The 19,544-nt window shown below is 44.7% G+C and overlaps 1 protein-coding gene and 1 long non-coding RNA gene across 6 annotated transcripts in view; one reads left to right on the top strand and one right to left on the bottom strand.

Moving 5' to 3' along the window:
- PRKDC (protein kinase, DNA-activated, catalytic subunit) overlaps window positions 1-19,475 on the bottom strand; it is a 190,783-nt gene extending 171,308 nt beyond the window's left edge. For all 4 annotated transcript variants that reach the window (XM_055349529.2, XM_055349531.2, XM_055349530.2 and 1 more), the window contains exons 1-10: window positions 19,269-19,475; window positions 16,672-16,748; window positions 16,488-16,580; window positions 15,190-15,264; window positions 13,985-14,093; window positions 13,455-13,567; window positions 13,271-13,370; window positions 3,626-3,681; window positions 3,505-3,535; window positions 2,861-3,018 (exon numbers count right to left, since the gene is read on the bottom strand). In XM_055349529.2, coding sequence (XP_055205504.2) covers window positions 2,861-3,018; window positions 3,505-3,535; window positions 3,626-3,681; window positions 13,271-13,370; window positions 13,455-13,567; window positions 13,985-14,093; window positions 15,190-15,264; window positions 16,488-16,580; window positions 16,672-16,748; window positions 19,269-19,422 — 966 coding nt within the window. In that variant the 5' untranslated portion in view covers window positions 19,423-19,475. The remainder of the gene's footprint in view (window positions 1-2,860; window positions 3,019-3,504; window positions 3,536-3,625; window positions 3,682-13,270; window positions 13,371-13,454; window positions 13,568-13,984; window positions 14,094-15,189; window positions 15,265-16,487; window positions 16,581-16,671; window positions 16,749-19,268) is intronic.
- Window positions 1,090-3,322, top strand: LOC129524304 (uncharacterized). 2 transcript variants are annotated; one of them, XR_008668075.1, is made up of 2 exons: window positions 1,090-1,257; window positions 1,883-3,322. It is a non-coding gene; the product is annotated as an uncharacterized lncRNA (long non-coding RNA). The 2 variants fall into 2 exon arrangements; XR_008668076.1 differs by having other exon boundaries at window positions 1,090-1,339.
- Window positions 19,476-19,544: the final 69 nt, after the last annotated feature.

The following is a 19,544-nucleotide window of genomic DNA, read 5'->3' as shown; positions in this document are numbered from 1 at the left end:
TTCAAAGAGCATTCCCCATTTCAGCACAAAGACTGCCCAGAATAAGAATGGAAGAAACCTATCTAGACAATTATCAAAGGCAGAAAAAAAAATCCACCTTCAATTGCCAACTTATCCATACACTTCCCAATCCCCCTAAAACCACTAGGTCTTAGCGCCTGACCTTCGGGGAACTTTGCTCCTTATTTGTTTTAGAAGAATGAAACATTGTATATACTGTTTCATAATTTCCTTCTTCACAAAACATATCATAAATGTTTCTCAAGAAGTAAACAAACAACAGCATTTTACTTAATTACAGAATAGCAAATATTATATACTATAATGCTAATTTTCTATTATTGTATTCCCAGTAAGCATGTTTTTAACGCATCTTTATTCAACTATTTCCTGGATATAGTATTAAAGACTTGAAAATAATTATTCAACAGTAGCAGACAGAGGACAGATTAAAACACTATGACTCATAAATATCATATATTACACTGCCACTGAAAATTAATCACACAGATATTGGCCGGGCACAGTAGCTCACGCCTGTCATCCCAGCCCTTTGGGAGGCCAAGAAGGGTGGATGACCTGAGGTCAGCCTGGCCAACATGGTGAAACCCTGTCTCTAACAAAAATACAAAAATTATCCAGGCACGGTGGGAGGTGCCTATAATCCCAACTATTTGGGAGGCTGAGGCACGAGAATTGCTTAAACGCAGGAGGCAGAGGTTGCAGTAACCCAAGCTCGCACTACTGCACTCCAGCCTGGGTGACAGAGCAAAACTCCATCTCAAAAAAAAACAAAAACAAAAAAACAGCAACAAAAAAAACACGTCATATAGATGTCACTGTGAGGAAAATATATTCAACATAGTGGAAAAATGGCCAAAAAATTATGTATCCTTTATGTAAAGTCCTCTTTCCCTCTTTCTTCCTCTCTCCTCACTCCCTATTCTGAAGAAGGAGGGAAAGAGGGTGCCTCTCCTTGCCTGGGGCCTCAGGTCACAAGGGATGATCTAATAATGGGACTCAGGGTGGAGCTGACCACACCTGGTAACAATGTGACTCGGAATGGGAGCTTTGGGTCACACAGCATCCCTGGAAGCCGAGACCCAACAACCCACTATGCCTACAGGGTGGGGCCCCAAGGGAAACCCCAAACACAGAGGTTTGGGGGAGCACCCAGTCAATGCTCCACACATGGATGCTGGGAAAGGAATGCTGCCCTGACTCTGTGGGGAGAGGACCGGGGAAGATCCACATTTGGTACTTTCTTCATCTCTGCACTGTGTGCCGCTTCCTTTGATTGATTTTTATCTGGGCCCTTTAGCTATAATAAACCATAGATGTGAGTATCAAATTTGAGGGTATATTGGAAACTCCCAAACTTGCAACAGGCATCAGCCCTGAGGGCAGCATTGACGATAGTTCTCTTGAACTTCTCCCCTGACTAAGCTCAAATAACTTTCTCACGAGGTAGAGATTAGCAGGTAGAATATATTTCCTCAATGAAACTCTAAAATCTATTCAATGTAGTTTTCGTTAAGAATTGGAGTGAGGGACTGAAAAGTCTCTGGCAAGGATGTGAAACAGAGATGTCTGCGTGGCTCATTAAAGACAACCAGCGCAGTGGAGGGAGGGCTGGCGGGCTTCCCTGCAGGCCCACGCCCCACCCAGCCCTGCGCTAGGAAAGGCAGGCATCGCTAGGGAACAAGGCACCCGGGGTGCCACCAGGGATGATCCCTCTGCACACATTCCGGACACTCCTCCTTGCTAACAAAGCATGAAATTCTCTCTGTCAAGATGTTTATTACAGTAAATGTTTACTGAGATCCAAACATATTCATATGAATCAGTAAAAAATAATTCCTCTGATTTTTATTTCCCTTAGCAAGTGAGGCCAGCCAAGTTCAGCGGAACAGGAGTTTTATGAGGAGGACCAAGGTAACCTCAAGCCAAGAGTGACTTCAGGGAGAACACAAGTCTGACGGGAAGGCCAAGTACAGCAGGGAGACTAAGGAGGCGAGAGGGACAGGCGGCAGAGGCAGAGGCCAAAGATGAGGCCCATCGGCTCAGTTTTTTGGAAGGCAGGCCCAGACATGAAAAAAGGATGCCAGTGCTCTCTCTTCTCCTTCCACACATCCCGGCTGTGACTCTCAGGCTAACACAACTGCCACACTGTTCACACAGGTTTGCATGGATACCCTGTGAATGCAGCTACTGTTTACCCATGTACAGCAGGGCCCCTAAGAAAACATTTGTCGTGAATCTCCAGTCCTTTCCCTCAGAGCAACCCCAGAAGTCCACTTCCTTAGTGGCCAGGCCCCTGCAGCCACCTCTGGACACCCAGGACATCCTGGAGACCAGTGCTCAGAATGACAAGCACGGTCTCCTCAGCCGACCAGACAAGCTTCCACATACGCAGGTGCAGATTCTGTAACCACCTCCTATCCAGGTGGAAAATCCACAATGGCAAAGAGGCACCCCTTGTTTTCAAGTTGACACACAAGCATCTATCCCCTGGAGACAGCTAGCCCTCCTCTTCCAGGAGAGATGGGGCTCCCCTCAGCCCTCCACCCACTCTCCAGCCCTGACCTCCCAGCCCTTCCGGCCACCTCCTCACCACGTCTTTGCTCCATTACACTTGTCTCAATCTAGGCTCTGAGGCCCTAATCAAATCTGGCATCTCCCTAGCTCTCTTTCAGTCTGGCTGCCTCCCATATGGCTGGCTGATCAACATCTTTCTGCTTTAAATACTACAGAAGCTACAGATCAACTTGTATTTATTTTCAAACATGCATGCATGCAATGGGAATTTAATTCTGTGTGTGAAAGAAATATTGTTAAATGACAGTTGAATTTGTGGTACCTGTTTCAGAAAGGATTCCAGGGCTGAAAGTGCAGCTTTTTTCAATTCTACATTTGTGTGGGCACACCACTTTAACAAGACTTCAAATAGAGACACGTAGTTGTCCAGAAGGCAGGTGCTAAACTGAGATGCATGCAGGGCAAATAGGCGCAAGCCAGCTGCAAATGCAAATGCCATTATATTTAAAATCAGACGACATAACACAGAACAGAAAACCAACAAACCTGCAGGGATATGTCAAAGTCAAGACTGTGCTCAGGAAGATCTAGTACCATTACACTACAGTAACCCAGGGATTCCTGTCAGAGCTCTAACACTGCCAATCAACAGGCCCATAACTTGGCTGACAAATCCCAAAACAAGGGTCAGAAGTGGAATCAGGATTCATTGAGGCAAAGTCAGAATCAAACAGCCTGGATCCCCTGAAAGACACCCTAAAATAAAGTGCTTTCAACCATGTAACCTGAGTATCAGCATTTCAACCAGAGCTTACTAAGTCACTGAAAGCCTCCCTGTAAATAACTGTGTGTGAAACATCACAGATGTTATCACATTTGCTCTCATTCAAAGTTTAAGCAAAAGCTTACTTGAGATGTTAATTTAGTAATCTAAAATATTATACCTCATTATAAACAGAATCCTACCTGAGGGCACAGCATATCTCTTCAGATCAATCTATTTTAGAAAAGAAAAATTCACCATCAGTATTTGAAAGTCTGCACTGTAAAGGCATTAGAATAATATTAATAGTAATATTAATCCTACCTGAGGACGAATTGCCTTTAGTACAAAATTAAAAATCTCCCTTGAAGTCTGGGGATCTAGGGAAACACCAAGAAGCCTCTGTTACAAATCGTAATAACAGTATCACATAACACACTTTACAGACAGCTTGACACCTATATTAACCCCATTAATCTCTTGTGAATTCAGGAGAAACATCTTTCATCATTCCATCCAGCTAAAGTTGCAAGTTATTACTGCTGCACGGTTATGACTGCGAGAAAACAGAAAGAAAATCTGGAATAACAAAGACATGGTTTAAGCACCAACCTATCACTTATAAGCTCTGAGAGATTTAAACACCAACTCATCACTTAAAAGCTCTGTTAGATAATCTCTCAGAGCCTCAATTTTCTTATTTGCAATAGGGACAGTATATACCTTTTAGGATAGTTTGGAGGATTAAATAAAATAACTTACTCATGGCCAAACATACCATTCTCCCCAATACACCCAGGCATTTATTCAACACCTAGTACATGTAAGAAAAAAATTAAAAAAAAAAAAAACAGAAAAAAAAACATAGTACATGCCAAGATATTATGACAATTACAAATACAAATAAATTATGATCTTTGACCTCAGCATACTTATTAACTAAAACGGAAAATAAAACAGGCACACAACTATAACATGAGGCTCTAATCCTGGCCTGACTGACATCACAATTATTTGCATAACTGTCGCCCACCACATTATTCATTGTAGCTATAGAGTCATGCTTTATTCATCACTAATTTCTCTACCCTTCTAACAGTGACTTGTAATCAGCAGAGACTCAAGAACTGTTTGCTTTTCATTGCAAGGACTGACATATTTGAGACAGAGCCCTGACGATGATGTGATAGGAGCTGGAGAGAGAATGTGGTCAGAGAGGCCTTAAAGCAGAGAAACATCTGTATGGTTGCAGGATGGTGGCATAAATGAGATACAAAAAAAGCTACTTTGGAATTCATGACAAGCAGATTTCTTCTGACTATGAGTATTCTATAAAGGCTTTCCAGATATGGTAGCATTTGTTCTAAGACTGAAAAAATAGGTACTAGTTGGGGAAAAGGTCATTCAAATAGAAAATAGTCATGTTAATAAACGTAAGTGTGCAGACACAAGGACACCCACAGTACACAGTGGGTTTAGGGTGGGGACTTAGCAAGGACAGACTTCTCCAGGCTCTGCCCTCCACAGTCCACTCTCCTGCAGCCCCTCCCTCTAGTGGCCCACTCCCTGTAGAAGCATGGTCTTGTATCTGTTTTTTTTCAATGTGGTAAAACAGACATATTTATCATTTAAACAATGTGTACAGATACAATTCATTGGCACTAAATATATTCACACTGTTGTGTAACCATCACTATTGTCTATAGCCAAAATGTTTTCACCATCAATAACAGAAGGGTGCCCATCAAACACTAACTCCCATTTCCCCTCCCCCAGCCCCAGTAACCTCTATTTTACTTTGTCTCTGTGAATCTGACTACTCTAAGTACCTCGTGTGAGTGAAACCACACATTGTTTGCCTTTCGTGGCTGGCTTATTCCACTTAGCATCCTGTCTGCAAGGTTCATCCATGCTGCAGCATGTGTCAGACTTTCCTGCCTTTTTAAGTCTAAGTAATGTTCCATTGTGTCTACGTGCCATATTTTGTTTATCCATTCATCCCTGGATGAACACTTGGGTGGTTCTGGCCCTTTGGCTCACTATGGATTTGCTGCTAGGAACATAGGTGTGAAAATTCTATCCTTTTTTTTTGAGACCAAGTTTCACTCTATCACCCAGGCTGGAGTGCAGTGGCACGATCTCAGCTCACCACAACCTCCACTTCCTGGGTTCAAGCTATTCTCCTGTCTCAGCATCCCGAGTAGCTGGGATTACAGGCGCCTGCCACCACGCCCGGCTAATTGTTTTGTATTTTTAGTACAGATGGGGTTTCACTATCTTGGCCAAGCTGGTCTTGAACTCCTGACCTCGTGATACACCTGCCTCAGCCTCCCAAAGTGCCGGGATTACAGGTGTGAGCCACCACGCCCGGCCTACTTCTACTTTTTAAACCCTCTCTTGGCCAGGTGCGGTGGCTCACACCTGTAATCCCAGCACTTTGGGAGGCCGAGGTGGGCAGATCACCTGAGGTCAGGAGTTCGAGACCAGCCTGGCCAACACAGTGAAACCCCGTCTCTACTAAAAATAGGAAAAATTAGCTGGGTGTGGTGGCGCACACCTGTAATCCCAGCTACTTGGTAGGCTGAGGCATGAGAATTGCTTGAACTCGGGAGGCAGAGGCTGCAGTGAGCCAAGATCGTGCCACTGCACTCCAACAAGACTCTGCCTCAAAAAAAAACCCCTCTTACCCCCACATCTCCCATCAGCCACAGCCCATTTCTTTGCTCTCTTCCATTACAAGATTTGTCTAGCGTGTTTTCTACAAATGGCCTCCACTTCCTCCCGCTCTTCACTCTAGAGGTCCCATTTCTCCAATGTTCAATGGATGTGGTTCTCGTGGAGCTGAACCCACCACTTACTGCCAGTTCCTCCTCCTCCCCAAACTCCACCGGATGCGAGGCAGCCCTGCACTGCCTCCTCAGCACTCTCCTGAGACCCTCCGCCTGGTCTCTGCACTCTCACCCCCTCCTCATCTTGCTTACACTCCTAACTTTAAATACTACCTACGTGATGAAGACCTCCAAATGTACAGCCTGAAGTCTGATTTCTGCTGCAAGATCCCATGTTACACGCACAACTGCACACCTGATATCTAAGCCTGGATGCTTCCTAAGTGTCTCTAGTTAAACACATCCAACACAAAAGGCCAGGTTTCTACAAAAAACCCGGTCTCTCCCATCCCATTCAGCTTAGGAGTCACTGCACAGCCCTCAGTCCCTCACTCACAGTCTCTCAATCCTACACTAACTCACATCCCACACCCAACAGCAGTCAGGCAGACCCCTGTGAAATATCTCTTGGCCCACATCCACTCCTTTTTGAAAAGCTCTGGCTCCCATTCCATCTGGAATGAGACCCCAGCTCAGAAAACCATCAAACACCAACCCTGTGTCCTTCCCATCTCACCCTGGCCCACTTTGTGTACCTCCACACTCTTGACACACCAGCTTTTGTGGACCCTCGGACCACTGCACGCAGGCTAAGCACAGGGCTAGAGACTGGCCGAGCATGGGGCCAGGTGCTGGGCAGCTGCTGCCTGGAATGACTGCTCTTCCCAGCACTTCCCCAGCTGTCTCCCTCTCCTCCTTCTGATCACGACTTCTGCGTTACATCCTCAGAAAGTACCCGTGGGTCGTGTGCTCCACCTCTCCAAATTCTGGCATTCCTCTTCACTACACCCCACCTCTGGGCACTGCTGAACCCCAAAATCAGCAGAGCTGCTTTATTTGTTCATCTGTCTCCTCCACTAGACTGAGCTCATGATGGTAGGAACTTGGTGATTTCAATCACTGGTTTAACACCAAGTTCATCACTCTTTAGATAGATGGCACCCATGGCCAGGCACAGTGCCTCAAGCCTGTAATCTGAGCACCTTTGGGAGGGTAAGGCGGGTGGATTGCTTCAGCTCAGGAGTTCAAGACAAGCCTGACCGACATGGTGAAACCCCATCTCTACAAAAAATACAAAAATTAGTTGGGGCCAGGTACAGTGGCTTACGCCTGTAATCCCGGCACTTTGGAGGCCAAGGCAGGTGGATTGCTTGAGCCCAGGAGTTCAAGACCAGCCTGGGCAACATGCTGAAACCCCGTCTCTACTAAAAACACAAAAATTAGCTGGACATGGCATTGCGCACCTATAATCCCAGCTACTTGGGAGGCTCAGGCACAAGAATCACTTGAACGTGGGAGGCAGAGGTTACAGTGAGCCAAGATCGCGCCACTGCACTCCAGTCTAGGTGACAGGGTAAAACTCAAGTCTCAAAAAGAAAAATAAAATAAAAATTAGCAGGACATGGTGATATGCACCTATAGTCCCCAGCTACTTGGGGAGGACCACGGTGGGAGCATCATTTGAGCCCAGGAGGTTGAGGATGCAGTGAGCCCGTATCACGCACTGCACTACAGCCTGGATAACAAAGTGAGACCCTGTCTCAAAAAATATATATTTACATACACACACGCGCGCGTGTTTTTATATATATATATATAAATTTTTTTTGAGATGGAGTCTTGCTCTGTTGCCAGGCTGGAGGGCAGTGGCGCGATCTCAGGTCACTGCAGCCTCTGCCTCCTGGGTTCAAGATTACAGGCATGTGCCACCATGCCCAGCTAATTTTTGTATTTTTAGTAGAGACGGGATTTCACCACGTTGGCCAGGATGGTCTTGATCTCTTGACCTTGTGATCTGCCCACCTCAGCCTCCCAAAGTGCTGGGATTACAGGCGGGAGCCACCTTGCCTGGCCTTACAATTATTTTTATAAGTCATTCATACGGTCTGTATTTCCTGGGTGCCTTGTTTTTTTTTTTTTTGAGACAGAGTTTCGTTCTTGTCGCCCAGGCTGGAGTGCAATGGCGTGATCTCAGCTCACTGCAACCTCCGCCTCCCGGGTTCAAGTGATTCTCCTGCCTCAGCCTCCTGAGTAGCTGGGATTACAGGCATGCGCCACCACGCCCAGCTAATTTTTTGTATTTTTTAGTAGAGACGGGGTTTCTCCATGTTGGTCAGGCTGGTCTCGAACTCCCAGCCTCAGGTGATCCGCCCACCTCAGCCTCCCAAACTGCTGGGATTACAGGCGTGAGCCACCGCGCCCGGCCCTGGGTGCCTTATATATATGTACGCATGAATTAGTATTTAGTGCTTGAAGTCACATGATCATGGCATCACAAAAAAAGTATAAATTTTAGCCTCAGACCAAGGCTTAAATCCCAGACTTGCCATTTGTTAGCTATATTAGTTTCCTAGTGTTGCCATAACAACCTGCCACAAACTTAATAGTTTAAAACAATACAGATTTATTACCTATAGTTCTAAAGGTGCGAAGTCTGAAATGATTCTCATATTGAGCTAAATTTAAGGCATCAGCAGGGCTGTGCTCCTTCCAAGAGGCTCTAGGGTAGAACCCTTTTCTCACTTCTCCAACCTCCAGAGGCACCCCCATGCCTTGGCTCCTGCCGCCTTCCAGATCCCCTTCCTCTGACCTCCTCTGTGCCTCCCTCTTCCACATTTAAGGACCCTGTGATCACACCGAGCCCATGGGGATGATCCAGGATCACCTCTTCAGTTCAAGGTCAGCTGATTAGCAACCTTAATTCCGCTATGCCATGCAGCATAACAGGGATTAGGATGGGACACCCTGGTGGCCATTATTCTCCTAACCACGCAAGTCACTGTGTAACTTGGGGCAAGTTACTTAACCTGTCTGAGTGGCAGTTTACTAATCTATACAACAGAGACATTTTACCTGCCATGAAGAGTCATTACAGGAACTTGCCTTGCAACACGTCTAGAATAGTCCTTAACACACAATAAATGAGCACTAAGTGCTACCATTTTCCTTCCACTATATATGTTCACTGAGTGCCGATTTATAAGCCAAGTAAACATAAAGACAAATAAGCAACATCACCTGCCAACAGGGTCAAAGGAGAGAATTAAACATATGACCTAACAAACTTAAAATATGACCGTAAGTGCTGTCACAGAGGGGAGTACAGAGGCCAGAGGAAGTGCACACCTCAGGGGAATCATAAATGCTTCCTAAGAGGGGTGACAGTTGAAAAGAAGCTGAGAAAGTGGGAGCCACAAGATACAGGAGAGAGGAGAGAGAAGACACGAAGGAAAATTACACAGGGCTACTCTAACAATCTTGATAAGCAAGGAAGAAGGCATGGGTAGAAACATTAGCTTAAAATGAAACTGCTGCCTACATAGGTTAAAAAAAATCATTGGATATAAGTAATTTTGTAAGTTTCAACCTAATGGAAGAAAAACAAAGTAGGTCCAAACATTTGGTAATTACTTGAAGATAAAGTGATAAGGAGGCCAGGGGTGGTGGCTCATGCCTTGTAATCCCAGCACTTTGGGAGGCCGAGGCAGGTGGATCACCTGAGGTCAGGAGTTGGAGACCAGCCTGGCCAACATGGTGAAACCCCATCTCTACTAAAAACACAAAAATCAGCTGAGCATGGTGGCACACGCCTGTAATCCCAGCTACTCGGGAGGCTGAGGCAGGAGAAAGGCTTGAACCCAGGAGGCAGAGGTTGCAGTGAGCCAAGATCGCGCCATTGCACTCCAGGCTGGGTGACAAGAGTGAAACTCTGTCTCAAAAAAAAAAAAAAAAAAAAGTGATAAGGAAGAGCAAAGGAGCTTTTTCCCTCCCCTTAAGATTATTTTAGGATCGGCCAGGCGCAGTGGTTCACACCTGTAATCCCAGCACTTTGGGAGGCCGAGGCGGGCAGATCACGAGGTGAGGAGAATGAGACCATCCTGGCTAACACGGTGAAACCCCGTCTCTACTAAAAATACAAAAAACAAAATTAGCTGGGCGTGGTGGCGGGTGCCTGTAGTCCCAGCTACTCAGGAGGCTTAGGCGGGAGAATGGCGTGAACCCGGAAGGGGGAGCTTGCAGTGAGCCAAGATCACGCCACTGCACTCCAGCCTGGGCGACAGAGCAAGACTCCGGAAAAAAAAAAAAAAAAAAAAATTATTTCAGGATAAAAAGTTATATTTGTCTTTTCAAAAAAAGAAAAGAATTTCATTGGCCAGGCGTGGTAGGTCATGCCTATAATCCCAATGCTTTGGAGACTGAGGTGGGAGGATCACTTGATGGGAGGAGTTCAATACCAGCCTGGGCAACACAGCGAGACTCCATCTCTGCAAAATATAAAAGGAGCCAGGCATGGTGGTGCCTATAGTCTCAGCTATTTTTGATGCTGAGGTGGGAGAACTGCTTGAGTCAGGAGTTCAAGACTGCAGTGAGCCATGACTGCATCTGTGAGTAGCCACTGTACTTTTGCCTGGGGAGACCCCATCTCTTAAAAAAATAAAAAAAATAAAAAAACTGAACTTCAGCAAAATAAGGGATTTTTGTGTACCAAAGGACATAATCAACACAGTGAAAAGGCAACTCAAAAAAATGAGAGAAGGGCCAGGTGCAGCGGCTCACACCTGTAATCCCAGCACTGTGGGAGGCCAAGGTGGGCAGATCTCTTGGTTGGAGACCAGCCTGGGCAACATGGGGAAACCATGTCTCTTCAAAAAGTTCAAAAATTACCCATCTGTGGTGGCACATGCCTGTGGTCCCAGCTACTTGGGAGGCGGAGGTAGGAGGATCACTTGAGCCCAGGAGGTGGAGGCAGGCAGAGAGCCATGCTAGCATCACTGCACTCCAGCCTGGGCAACAGAGTGAGACCCTGTCTCAGAAAAAAAAAAGAAAAGAAAAAGGGAGACAGAAAATATTTGCAACTCATGTATCATGTATCTGTTAAGAAACTGGTATCTGGCTAGGCACAGTGGCTCACACCTGCAACCCTAGTACTCTGGGGAGCCAAGGCAGGAGGATCACTTGAGCCCAAGAGCTAGAAACCAGCCTGGGCAACAAGGCAAGACCCTGTCTCTACAAAACATTTTTTAATATCAGGTATACACCTGTGGTCCTAGCTACTTGGGAGGCTAATGTGGGAGGTTCCCTTGAGCCCAAGAAGTTGAGGGTGCAGTGAGCCATGTTTGAGCCACTGCACTCCAGCCTGGGTGACAGAGCAAGACCCTGTCTCCAAAAAAAAAAAAAAGGAAAGAAAGAAAGAAAAGAAAGAAAGAAAATGATATCTACAACTCAACAAAAAGTCAAACAAACCAATTAACCTAAAAAATGGGCAAAAGATCTGAATAGACATTTCTCTAAAGGCACACAAATGGTGAGTACATGAAAAGATGCACAACCAACATCACTCATCATCAGGGAAACGCAAATCAAAACCACGAGATATCCCTTCGCAACCATTAGGCATTAGGATGTCTGCTACCAAAAACACAGAAAATGACAAGTTAGTAAGGATGTGGAGAAGCTGCAACCCTTGTGCACTGTTGGTGGGAATGTAAAATGCTGCAGCTACTGTGAAAAACAGTATGACGATTCCTCAGAAAATTAAAACTAAGGTTACCATACAACCCAACAATCACAATTCTAAGTATATATCCAAAAGAATCAACAGCAGGGACTGCCAACAGATTTCTGTACAACAAAGATCATGGCAATACTACTGAGAATAACCAGTAAGTAGAGGCAAACCAAGTGCCCATACATGGATGAATGAATCAACAAAATGCAGAAAATACACACAGGAATATGATTCAGCCTTCAAAAAAAAAGACAATGCTGACATATCAGGATATGGACGAACCTGAAAGACACTATGCTAAGTGAAATAAGCCACACAGGAAAAGCTACATACCATGAGTTCATCTGTGTAACTTTTTGAAATGACGAAACCACAGATGGAGACAGATGAACGGTTATTAGGTGGCCAAGACGGGGGAAGAGATTAACTATGGCTCTAAGTCAGTAGCACATTGGGACCCTTGTGCTAATCAATCTGTTCAATACCTTGATTACAATGGTACATACACGTGACAGAATTACACAAAACTCGCTGCGTGTGGTGTCTCATGCCTATAATCCCAGCACTTTGGGAGATCAAGGTGGACAGATTACTTGAGCCCAGGAGTTCAAGACCAGCCTGGGCAACATAATGATACCCTGTCTCAATTATAAAAAGAAAAAAAAAGAATTAAAAAGGGCCAGGTGCAATGGCTCACGCCTGTAATCCCAGAACTTTCGGAAGCTGAGGCAGGCGGATCACCAGAGCCCATGAGTTTGAGAACAGCCTGGCCAACATGGTGAAACCCCATCTCTACTAAAAATACAAAAATTAGGCCAGGTGCGGTGGCTCACGCCTGTAATCCTAGAACTTTGGGAGGCCAAGGCAGGCAGATCACTTGAGGTTAGGAGTTCGAAACCAGCCTGGCCAACATGGTGAAACCCCATCTCTACTAAAAATACAAAAAAAATTTGCCATTTAGTGGCGAGTGCCTGTAATCCCAGGTACTCGGGAGGCTGAGGCAGGAAAATCACTTGAACCAGGGAGGCAGAGGCTGCAGTGACCTGAGATCAAGCCACTGCACTCCACCCTGGGCTATGGAGCGAGACTCCGTTTCAAAAAAAAAAAGGAAGAAATTTGCCAGGTGTGGTGGTGCGTGCCTATAGTCCCAGCTATTCAGGAGGCTGAAGTGAAGAACTGCTTGAACCTGGGAAGCAGAGGTTGCAGTGAGCCAAGAAAGTACCACTGCACTCCAGCCTGGGCGACAGAGCAAGATTCTGTCTCAAAAAAAATAAAATTTTAAACAACTGCACAGAACAAAATACACATACACAAATGTGTGCACGTTAAACTGGTGAGATCTGACAAAGCTCAGTGGACAACATCAATGTTAATGCCCACCTTGCTGTTGTGCTGTAGTTGGGAAAGATGTCATCATCAGGGGAACTCGGGAGGGCCCACAGGTCCCTCTAGATTATTTCTCACTACTGTATGTAAATTCAGGATTGGTTAAGAGTTCAAAGAAATAATCAGGCATTGCTGGTTAGACTTACAGTTTTTGAATAAAGAAAATCAAGTGAAGCCAAGCAATACCTTCTTCCATGGACTTAGTGAAGTTGCACAGAAGTGAGGACAACCCCTTCAGACATCCTGCCAGAACAGGTAGTTTGGGCTCTCTTACTGCTGATGTCATCTAAAAGAAAAGATTTAAGATGTCATTACAAGAGAAAAACACAACCACATCTATGGAAGCAGAATGTCATAAAGTTCATCATACCTGGGTCTTAAGTTCACCCAGAAAAGCGCGGAACAGGTTTTCTGCATTATTTATCATCTCACTAGGATGAACTTCACCCAATAATCCTAGGAGCTCATATACTTTTTCTAAAACTGAAAAGAAAATTTTAGACAAGTGAAGGCCTCAAACTACATTTAAATAAGTTAAACTAACCAAAATGTATGAAGAAAATAAAATAAAATAAAGTTCAAAATTGATTTTACAGTAAGAGATATAAAATATAAAGCTTTTAGGACTGCATTCTTTCCTAAGTTTTATGCAACTGTATTAATCATATTTGTCATATCTTGTGAGTTTTCTATTTACAGGAATAATTTTGTAAAAATTAACATTTTTATGAAGGGAAGTCTTCACATGTTGTTTTTGTTTGGTTCCATTTCGGTTTATTTTCAGCAAAAAGGATTCGACTGTAAAATAAGACCTTGGTAGAGAAAACCTAAGTCTTACGCTAATAATTTGTTAATATTAATTTGCTAAACTATTTGAAAATACATGTAAATGCATCTCACCTGTATCTGGTATTTTTTTCTTCAATGCAAGTTCTCCATAGAATTTACTAAATAATTCTCCAATTTTAAATTCATCCATGAGTCTAGAACTTCTAAAAGTCTGAAGTAACTAAAAGAATACAAATTAGTACATCAATGTAGTGCGGGAATCAAGAAAAAAAAAACAATACAAATTAGCATTCTCTCTAAAGAGGGAAATAACGGGATTCCTCTATCTCAGTGCATCTGTCCACAGCAAAGGTTCAGAATTAAGTGTGTCTCAAGGATTTACACTTGGTCTCACAGGATTCACATCCACCCAGCTTATCTGGGAATTAGAGGTTGAGATGGGTATGGTGGAAGAACATCAGGGGAAGAATGCTCTAGGTGTGTTACCTTCCCAAGAAACCAACAACATGACTAGAACCTTTCTCCCAGAAGCCTACAAAACCAAGGACCAACCAGAAACAAAGGAATTCTAAAATACAAATACAAAAAAAACAGAACCAGGTCACAGTGACCCCAACAACCACTTAACTGCAACGTATCAACTGATTCCCGCCAGACACAGTGGCTCACGCCTGTAATCCCAGCACTTTAGGAGGCCCAAGCAGGCGGATTACGAGGTCAGGAGTTCGAGACCAGCGTGACCAACATAGTGAAACCCCGTCTCTACTAAAAATACAAAAATTAGCCAGGCATGGTGGCACATGCCTGTAATCCCAGCTACTCAGGAGGCTGAGGCAGGAGAATCGCTTGAACCTGGGAGACAGAAGTTGCAGTGAGCCGAGATTGCGCCACTGCACTCCAGCCTGAATGACAGAACAAGACTCTGTCTCAAAAAAAGAAAGAAAAGAAAACATATGAACTCTTTCCCATTGCTAAGGTTTTAGGAAAAACCTCAAGAGATACAAGGTGATCTTTCAGCAATTCCTAATAGCATTAGGTTTTGCCAAAGCCAGTAAGGGTGATAAATAAAAGAGCAATAAATTCCTTAGTCATTTTCCTCCTTCATTCTCCTCACAACTCAGAATTCTTCTTTTACTACCCAGAAGAGTCTGAAAACAAAAAGCCAATGGTTGGAAAATGTGCATCTTACCCATACATCAATGTGATTAGATCCTATCCTTCCCCAAACACATCACCCAAAACACAACTCAAAACTCTGACTTTCTTTTAAAAGTTATATGTTTAATGTAAATACGTGTACTTAGAAACATAATTACCTTAATAAGAAGGTCCAGGGCTGGAATTTTACATTTAGCAGCTCTATCTTTTGTATAAACACTGGTACAAGTATTCTAGGTTTAAAAAAAAAAATAACCAAAATCATCAATAAGATATAAAAACTAAGACTCAGCAATACCTGAAACTACTTCTCCAAGAGGAGCAATACCAAAATTCAGTATTTAGCTGTGGAAAATATAACATTAGGCCGGGCGTAGTGGCTCATGCCTATAATCCCAACACTTTGGGAGGCGGAGGTAGGCGATCACCTGAGGTCAGGAGTTCGAGACCAGCCTGGCCAGCATGGTGAAACCCTATCTCTACTAAAAATATAAAAATTAGCCAGGTACGGTGGTGCACGCCTGTAATCCCAGCTACTCAGGAGGCTGAGGGAGGAGAATCGCTTGAACCCGGGAGACGGAGGTTGCAGTGAGCCAAGACTGTGCCACTGCACTCCAACCTGAAAGTATTCACGGGACTCTGTGGTTCACGCCTGTAATGCCTTTGAGGATTACAGTGTGGTTCATGCCTGTAATCCCTTTGAGGATTACAGTGTGGTTCATGCCTGTAAGCAATTTGGGAGGCGGAGACGGGAAGATCACTTAAGCCCAGGAGTTCAAGACCAGCCTAGGCAACAAGGCGAAACCCTGTCTCTACAAAAAAAAAAAAATACAAAAATTAGCTGGACATAGTGGCACATCCTGTGGTCCCAGCAACTTGGGAGGCTGAGGTGTGAGAATCACCTGAGCCCACGAGATGGAGGCTGCAGTGAGCCATGATCGCACCACTGCACTCCAGCCTGGATGACAGAGCAAAACCCTGTCTCACAAAATAAAAACAAATAAACAATAAAAATAAAAAAATACAAAATAAAAATTATTATTATTATTTTTTGAGATGGAGTTTTGCTCTTGTCGCCCAGGCTGCAGTGAAGTTATCAAGAGGCCATCATGGCCCCAGGGAGCCCAGGGTGCCACTGCCACCTCCTCAGGAAAAAAAAGTATTAAGATAGTTATTAAAAAAAATTATCAAAGTAGTTTCTCTGACAAAGGCCTTAGCTTACTAAATCTAAATAACTAACGGGCAACATGAGCAAAACTCCATTTCAAAAAAAAAAAAAAAAAAACAACTAATGAAGAGCCCACTTCATTTGTAACACAATGAAGCAGAAATAAGCAAATTCCCCAATGAGAAACGAAAATGTTTTATCTTTAAAATAAAAATCCAAGTTCCTCACACCATAAGTTAAAACAGATGTTGATATATAATGTAATAAGGTATGTTTTTTAATTCTTACCTTAATTTCAACAGAGTAAGGTGCGATCTTCTGGCCCATTTTTTCTAAGAAAATACATAAAAACTTTAGGATTTCTTCTCTACATTCACGAAACTGTAATGAAAGAGATACATATTGTAAATATGGGTAAGAGGAGTCACTCCAGGAATATACAAGAAAAGCAAAACCAAAATTGTCAACTTACTTCAATACTGTTGAGTGACTTCCGGACAAATACAAGCAAACCGAAATCTCTGGAAAAAACTAAAGATGTCTGTAACGCTGTTCAAAAACATAAGTAAACAAGTTAAGAGAGTGCCAAGAGCATCATGTAAACCACTCCTAAAGGGGTTGCAATGATTTTCTTATTATTTTTTTTGAGATGGAGTCTTGCTCTGTCGCCCAGGCTGGAGTGCAGCGGCGGGATCTCAGCTCACTGCAACCTCCGCCTCCCGGGTTCACGCCATTCTCCTATCTCAGCCTCCCAAGTAGCTGGGACTAAAGGTGCCCACCACCATGCCTGGCTAATTTTTTTTTGTGTATTTTTAGTAGAGACGGGGTTTCACCGTGTTAGCCAGGATGGTCTCGATCTCCTGACCTCATGATCTGCCCGCCTCGGCCTCCCAAAGTGCTGGGATTACAGGCGTGAGCCACCGCGCCTGGCCAAGGTTGCAACGGTTTTCAAGGCAGCCTTATGCTGTATTAAAACAAAGCAGAAAATTCTAGACAATGTTCCACAGGGATGCAGTACGCAAAATAATGGCCCCAAAGATGCCTGCATCCCAATCCCTGGGGTCACATCTTGTGAATATGTTAAATGTATATAGCAAAAGGAAATTGAGCTTGCAGATGGAATTAAGGTAGCTAATCAGCTGACCTTAAAATGGGAAGATCATACTGGATTATCCAGAGAGCCCAATGTAATCACACAGGCCCTTAAAGTAAGGAGATGAAGAAGAGTGGGTCAGAGAGACAGGAAGTTGGGAAAGCGGGAGATTCCAAACCTCTAGTTAGGGGGACTTGACATGCTGTTGCTGGCCTTGAAGACCGAGGGAAGGGAGCTGTGATCCAAGGAAAGGGGACAGCTTCAAGAAGTATGGAAAGTCACGGACCTCAATCCTATATAACCTGAATGAGTAAGGCAATGGATCCTCCCCAAGAGCCTTCAGAAAGAAAGCAGCCCTGCCTGGTACTTTGGTTCTAGCTTGGTGAGACCTGTGTGGGATTCTGACTCACAGAATCCCCCTTACAGTTGGAACTGTAAGAGTAACAGACCTGTGCTGTTTTAAACCACTAAGCTTGTGGTAATTGTTACAGCAGCAATAAGGAACTAATACACTTCCCCTGGAATCTCTCAAGTGAAAGGAGATATGGCATAAATGGAAGGTAAACTTGGAAGTGCTTTAGAAACAAGTTACTAAACGAACAAAAATGAATTCTAAATTTGAAACACTGAGAAGAGAAAGTAATCACGCAATGTTAGTTTTTTGTTTGATATTTCCCCATTGTTAATATATTCTTGACAACAGATAGAGTACATATAGGATACATGTATATAGCATCTTTTTTTTTTTTTTTTTGAGACGGAGTCTTGCTCTGTCGCCCAGGCTGGAGTGCAGTGGCACAATCTCGGCTCACTGCAATCTCCTTCTCCTGGGTTCAAGACATTCTCCTGTCTCAGCCTCCCGAATAGCTGGGACTACAGGTGCTCGCCACCATGCCCAGTTAATTTTTGCATTTTTAGTAGAGATAAGGTTTCACCATACTGGTCAGGTTGGTCTCCATCTCCTGACCTCAGGTGATTCACCTGCCACAGCCTCCCAAAGTGCTGGGATTACAGGCATGAGCCACCGCACCGTGCCACATATAGCATCTAGTTTAAACTGTTTAAGTTATTCCTACACCATATTCACTACTAGACCCTCCGGAAGAAAATCTCACCTTTTAATAGGGCACAATATCAAGGTCTGCATACTCGTGTTTTAAAGAAGGAATACACAAGTATCCACATAATTAAGTATTTGAATATTTAAAATGCTAAAAAGAGGCACTTTTACTACAAAGGGGAAAAAGTTCCCACCCAGGCATTGCTAAAGAGTTAAAAGAACATGACTTCAATTACATTTCTTCAATTTTTCTCAAAGTAGGAACGGCAAATAGAGGGGTTTGGAAAAGGTACTGGTGGGATTAGGCGAGATTCAGGTGAAAGAAAATACTTTCTCTTGGCCGGGCCCGGTGGCTCACGTCTGTTAATCCCAGCACTTTGGGAGACCGAGGCGGGGGGATCACGAGGTCAGGAGTTCGAGACCAGCCTGACCAACATGGTGAAACCCCATCTCTACTAAAAATACAAAAAAATTAGCCGGGCGTGGTGGCGCGCGCCTGTAATCCCAGCTACTCGAGGGGCTGAGGCAGGAGAATAGCTTGAACCCGGGAGGCGGAGGTTGCAGTGAGCCGAGATCGCGCCACTTCACTCCAGCCTGGGCGACAGAGCGAGACTCCGTCTCAAAAAAAAAAAAAAATTATTTATCTTGCCCTGCCCCCCACTCCGCATAGCAATGATTGCCATATTAGAGGTCGTTTTCACCAACTTTGGCTTTAAAATATCTTTCCTCTAATACTAGGGGGTAAAAAGCAATATGACAAATCCCTTTATACACCTGCACAGAAATTCCCCCAAGAATCTAATTGCTGTACTTCAAAATACCGTCATCTAAACACAGAGAAGCGCCGGGCTGCCCGGCTCCAGAACGACTCGGGAAGCCAGGACCCACTCGCGGCCCAGCTCGGGCCGGTACCCACCCAGCACCGCGGGGCTGCTGCTCAGGACGCATTCCTGCCCCAGGCCGCGGATCAGTTGATGACCGGCCAGGGCAGCACCGCAGCGGTCCGCGGCGGACAAGGTCTCCTGCAGCCGCAGCAGGGAGCAACGCACACCGGCTCCGGAGCCCGCCATGCCGCCGAGTCCCGCTCCCGCGCGTGCGCCCGCTCGGCCCGGACCCGGAAATGCCCCTACGCGCGGAGGCGGGGCTGCGGGGCGCGGCGGCAGGAACTTTCCCGGGGACCCCTGCGGGAAGG

The sequence above is a fragment of the Gorilla gorilla genome, chromosome 7, assembly GCF_029281585.2.
Source record: "Gorilla gorilla gorilla isolate KB3781 chromosome 7, NHGRI_mGorGor1-v2.1_pri, whole genome shotgun sequence".
Lineage (NCBI taxonomy): Eukaryota > Metazoa > Chordata > Mammalia > Primates > Hominidae > Gorilla > Gorilla gorilla.
Note: the sequence above shows the minus strand (reverse complement) of the source record. Positions and strands in the feature narration are given on the sequence as shown.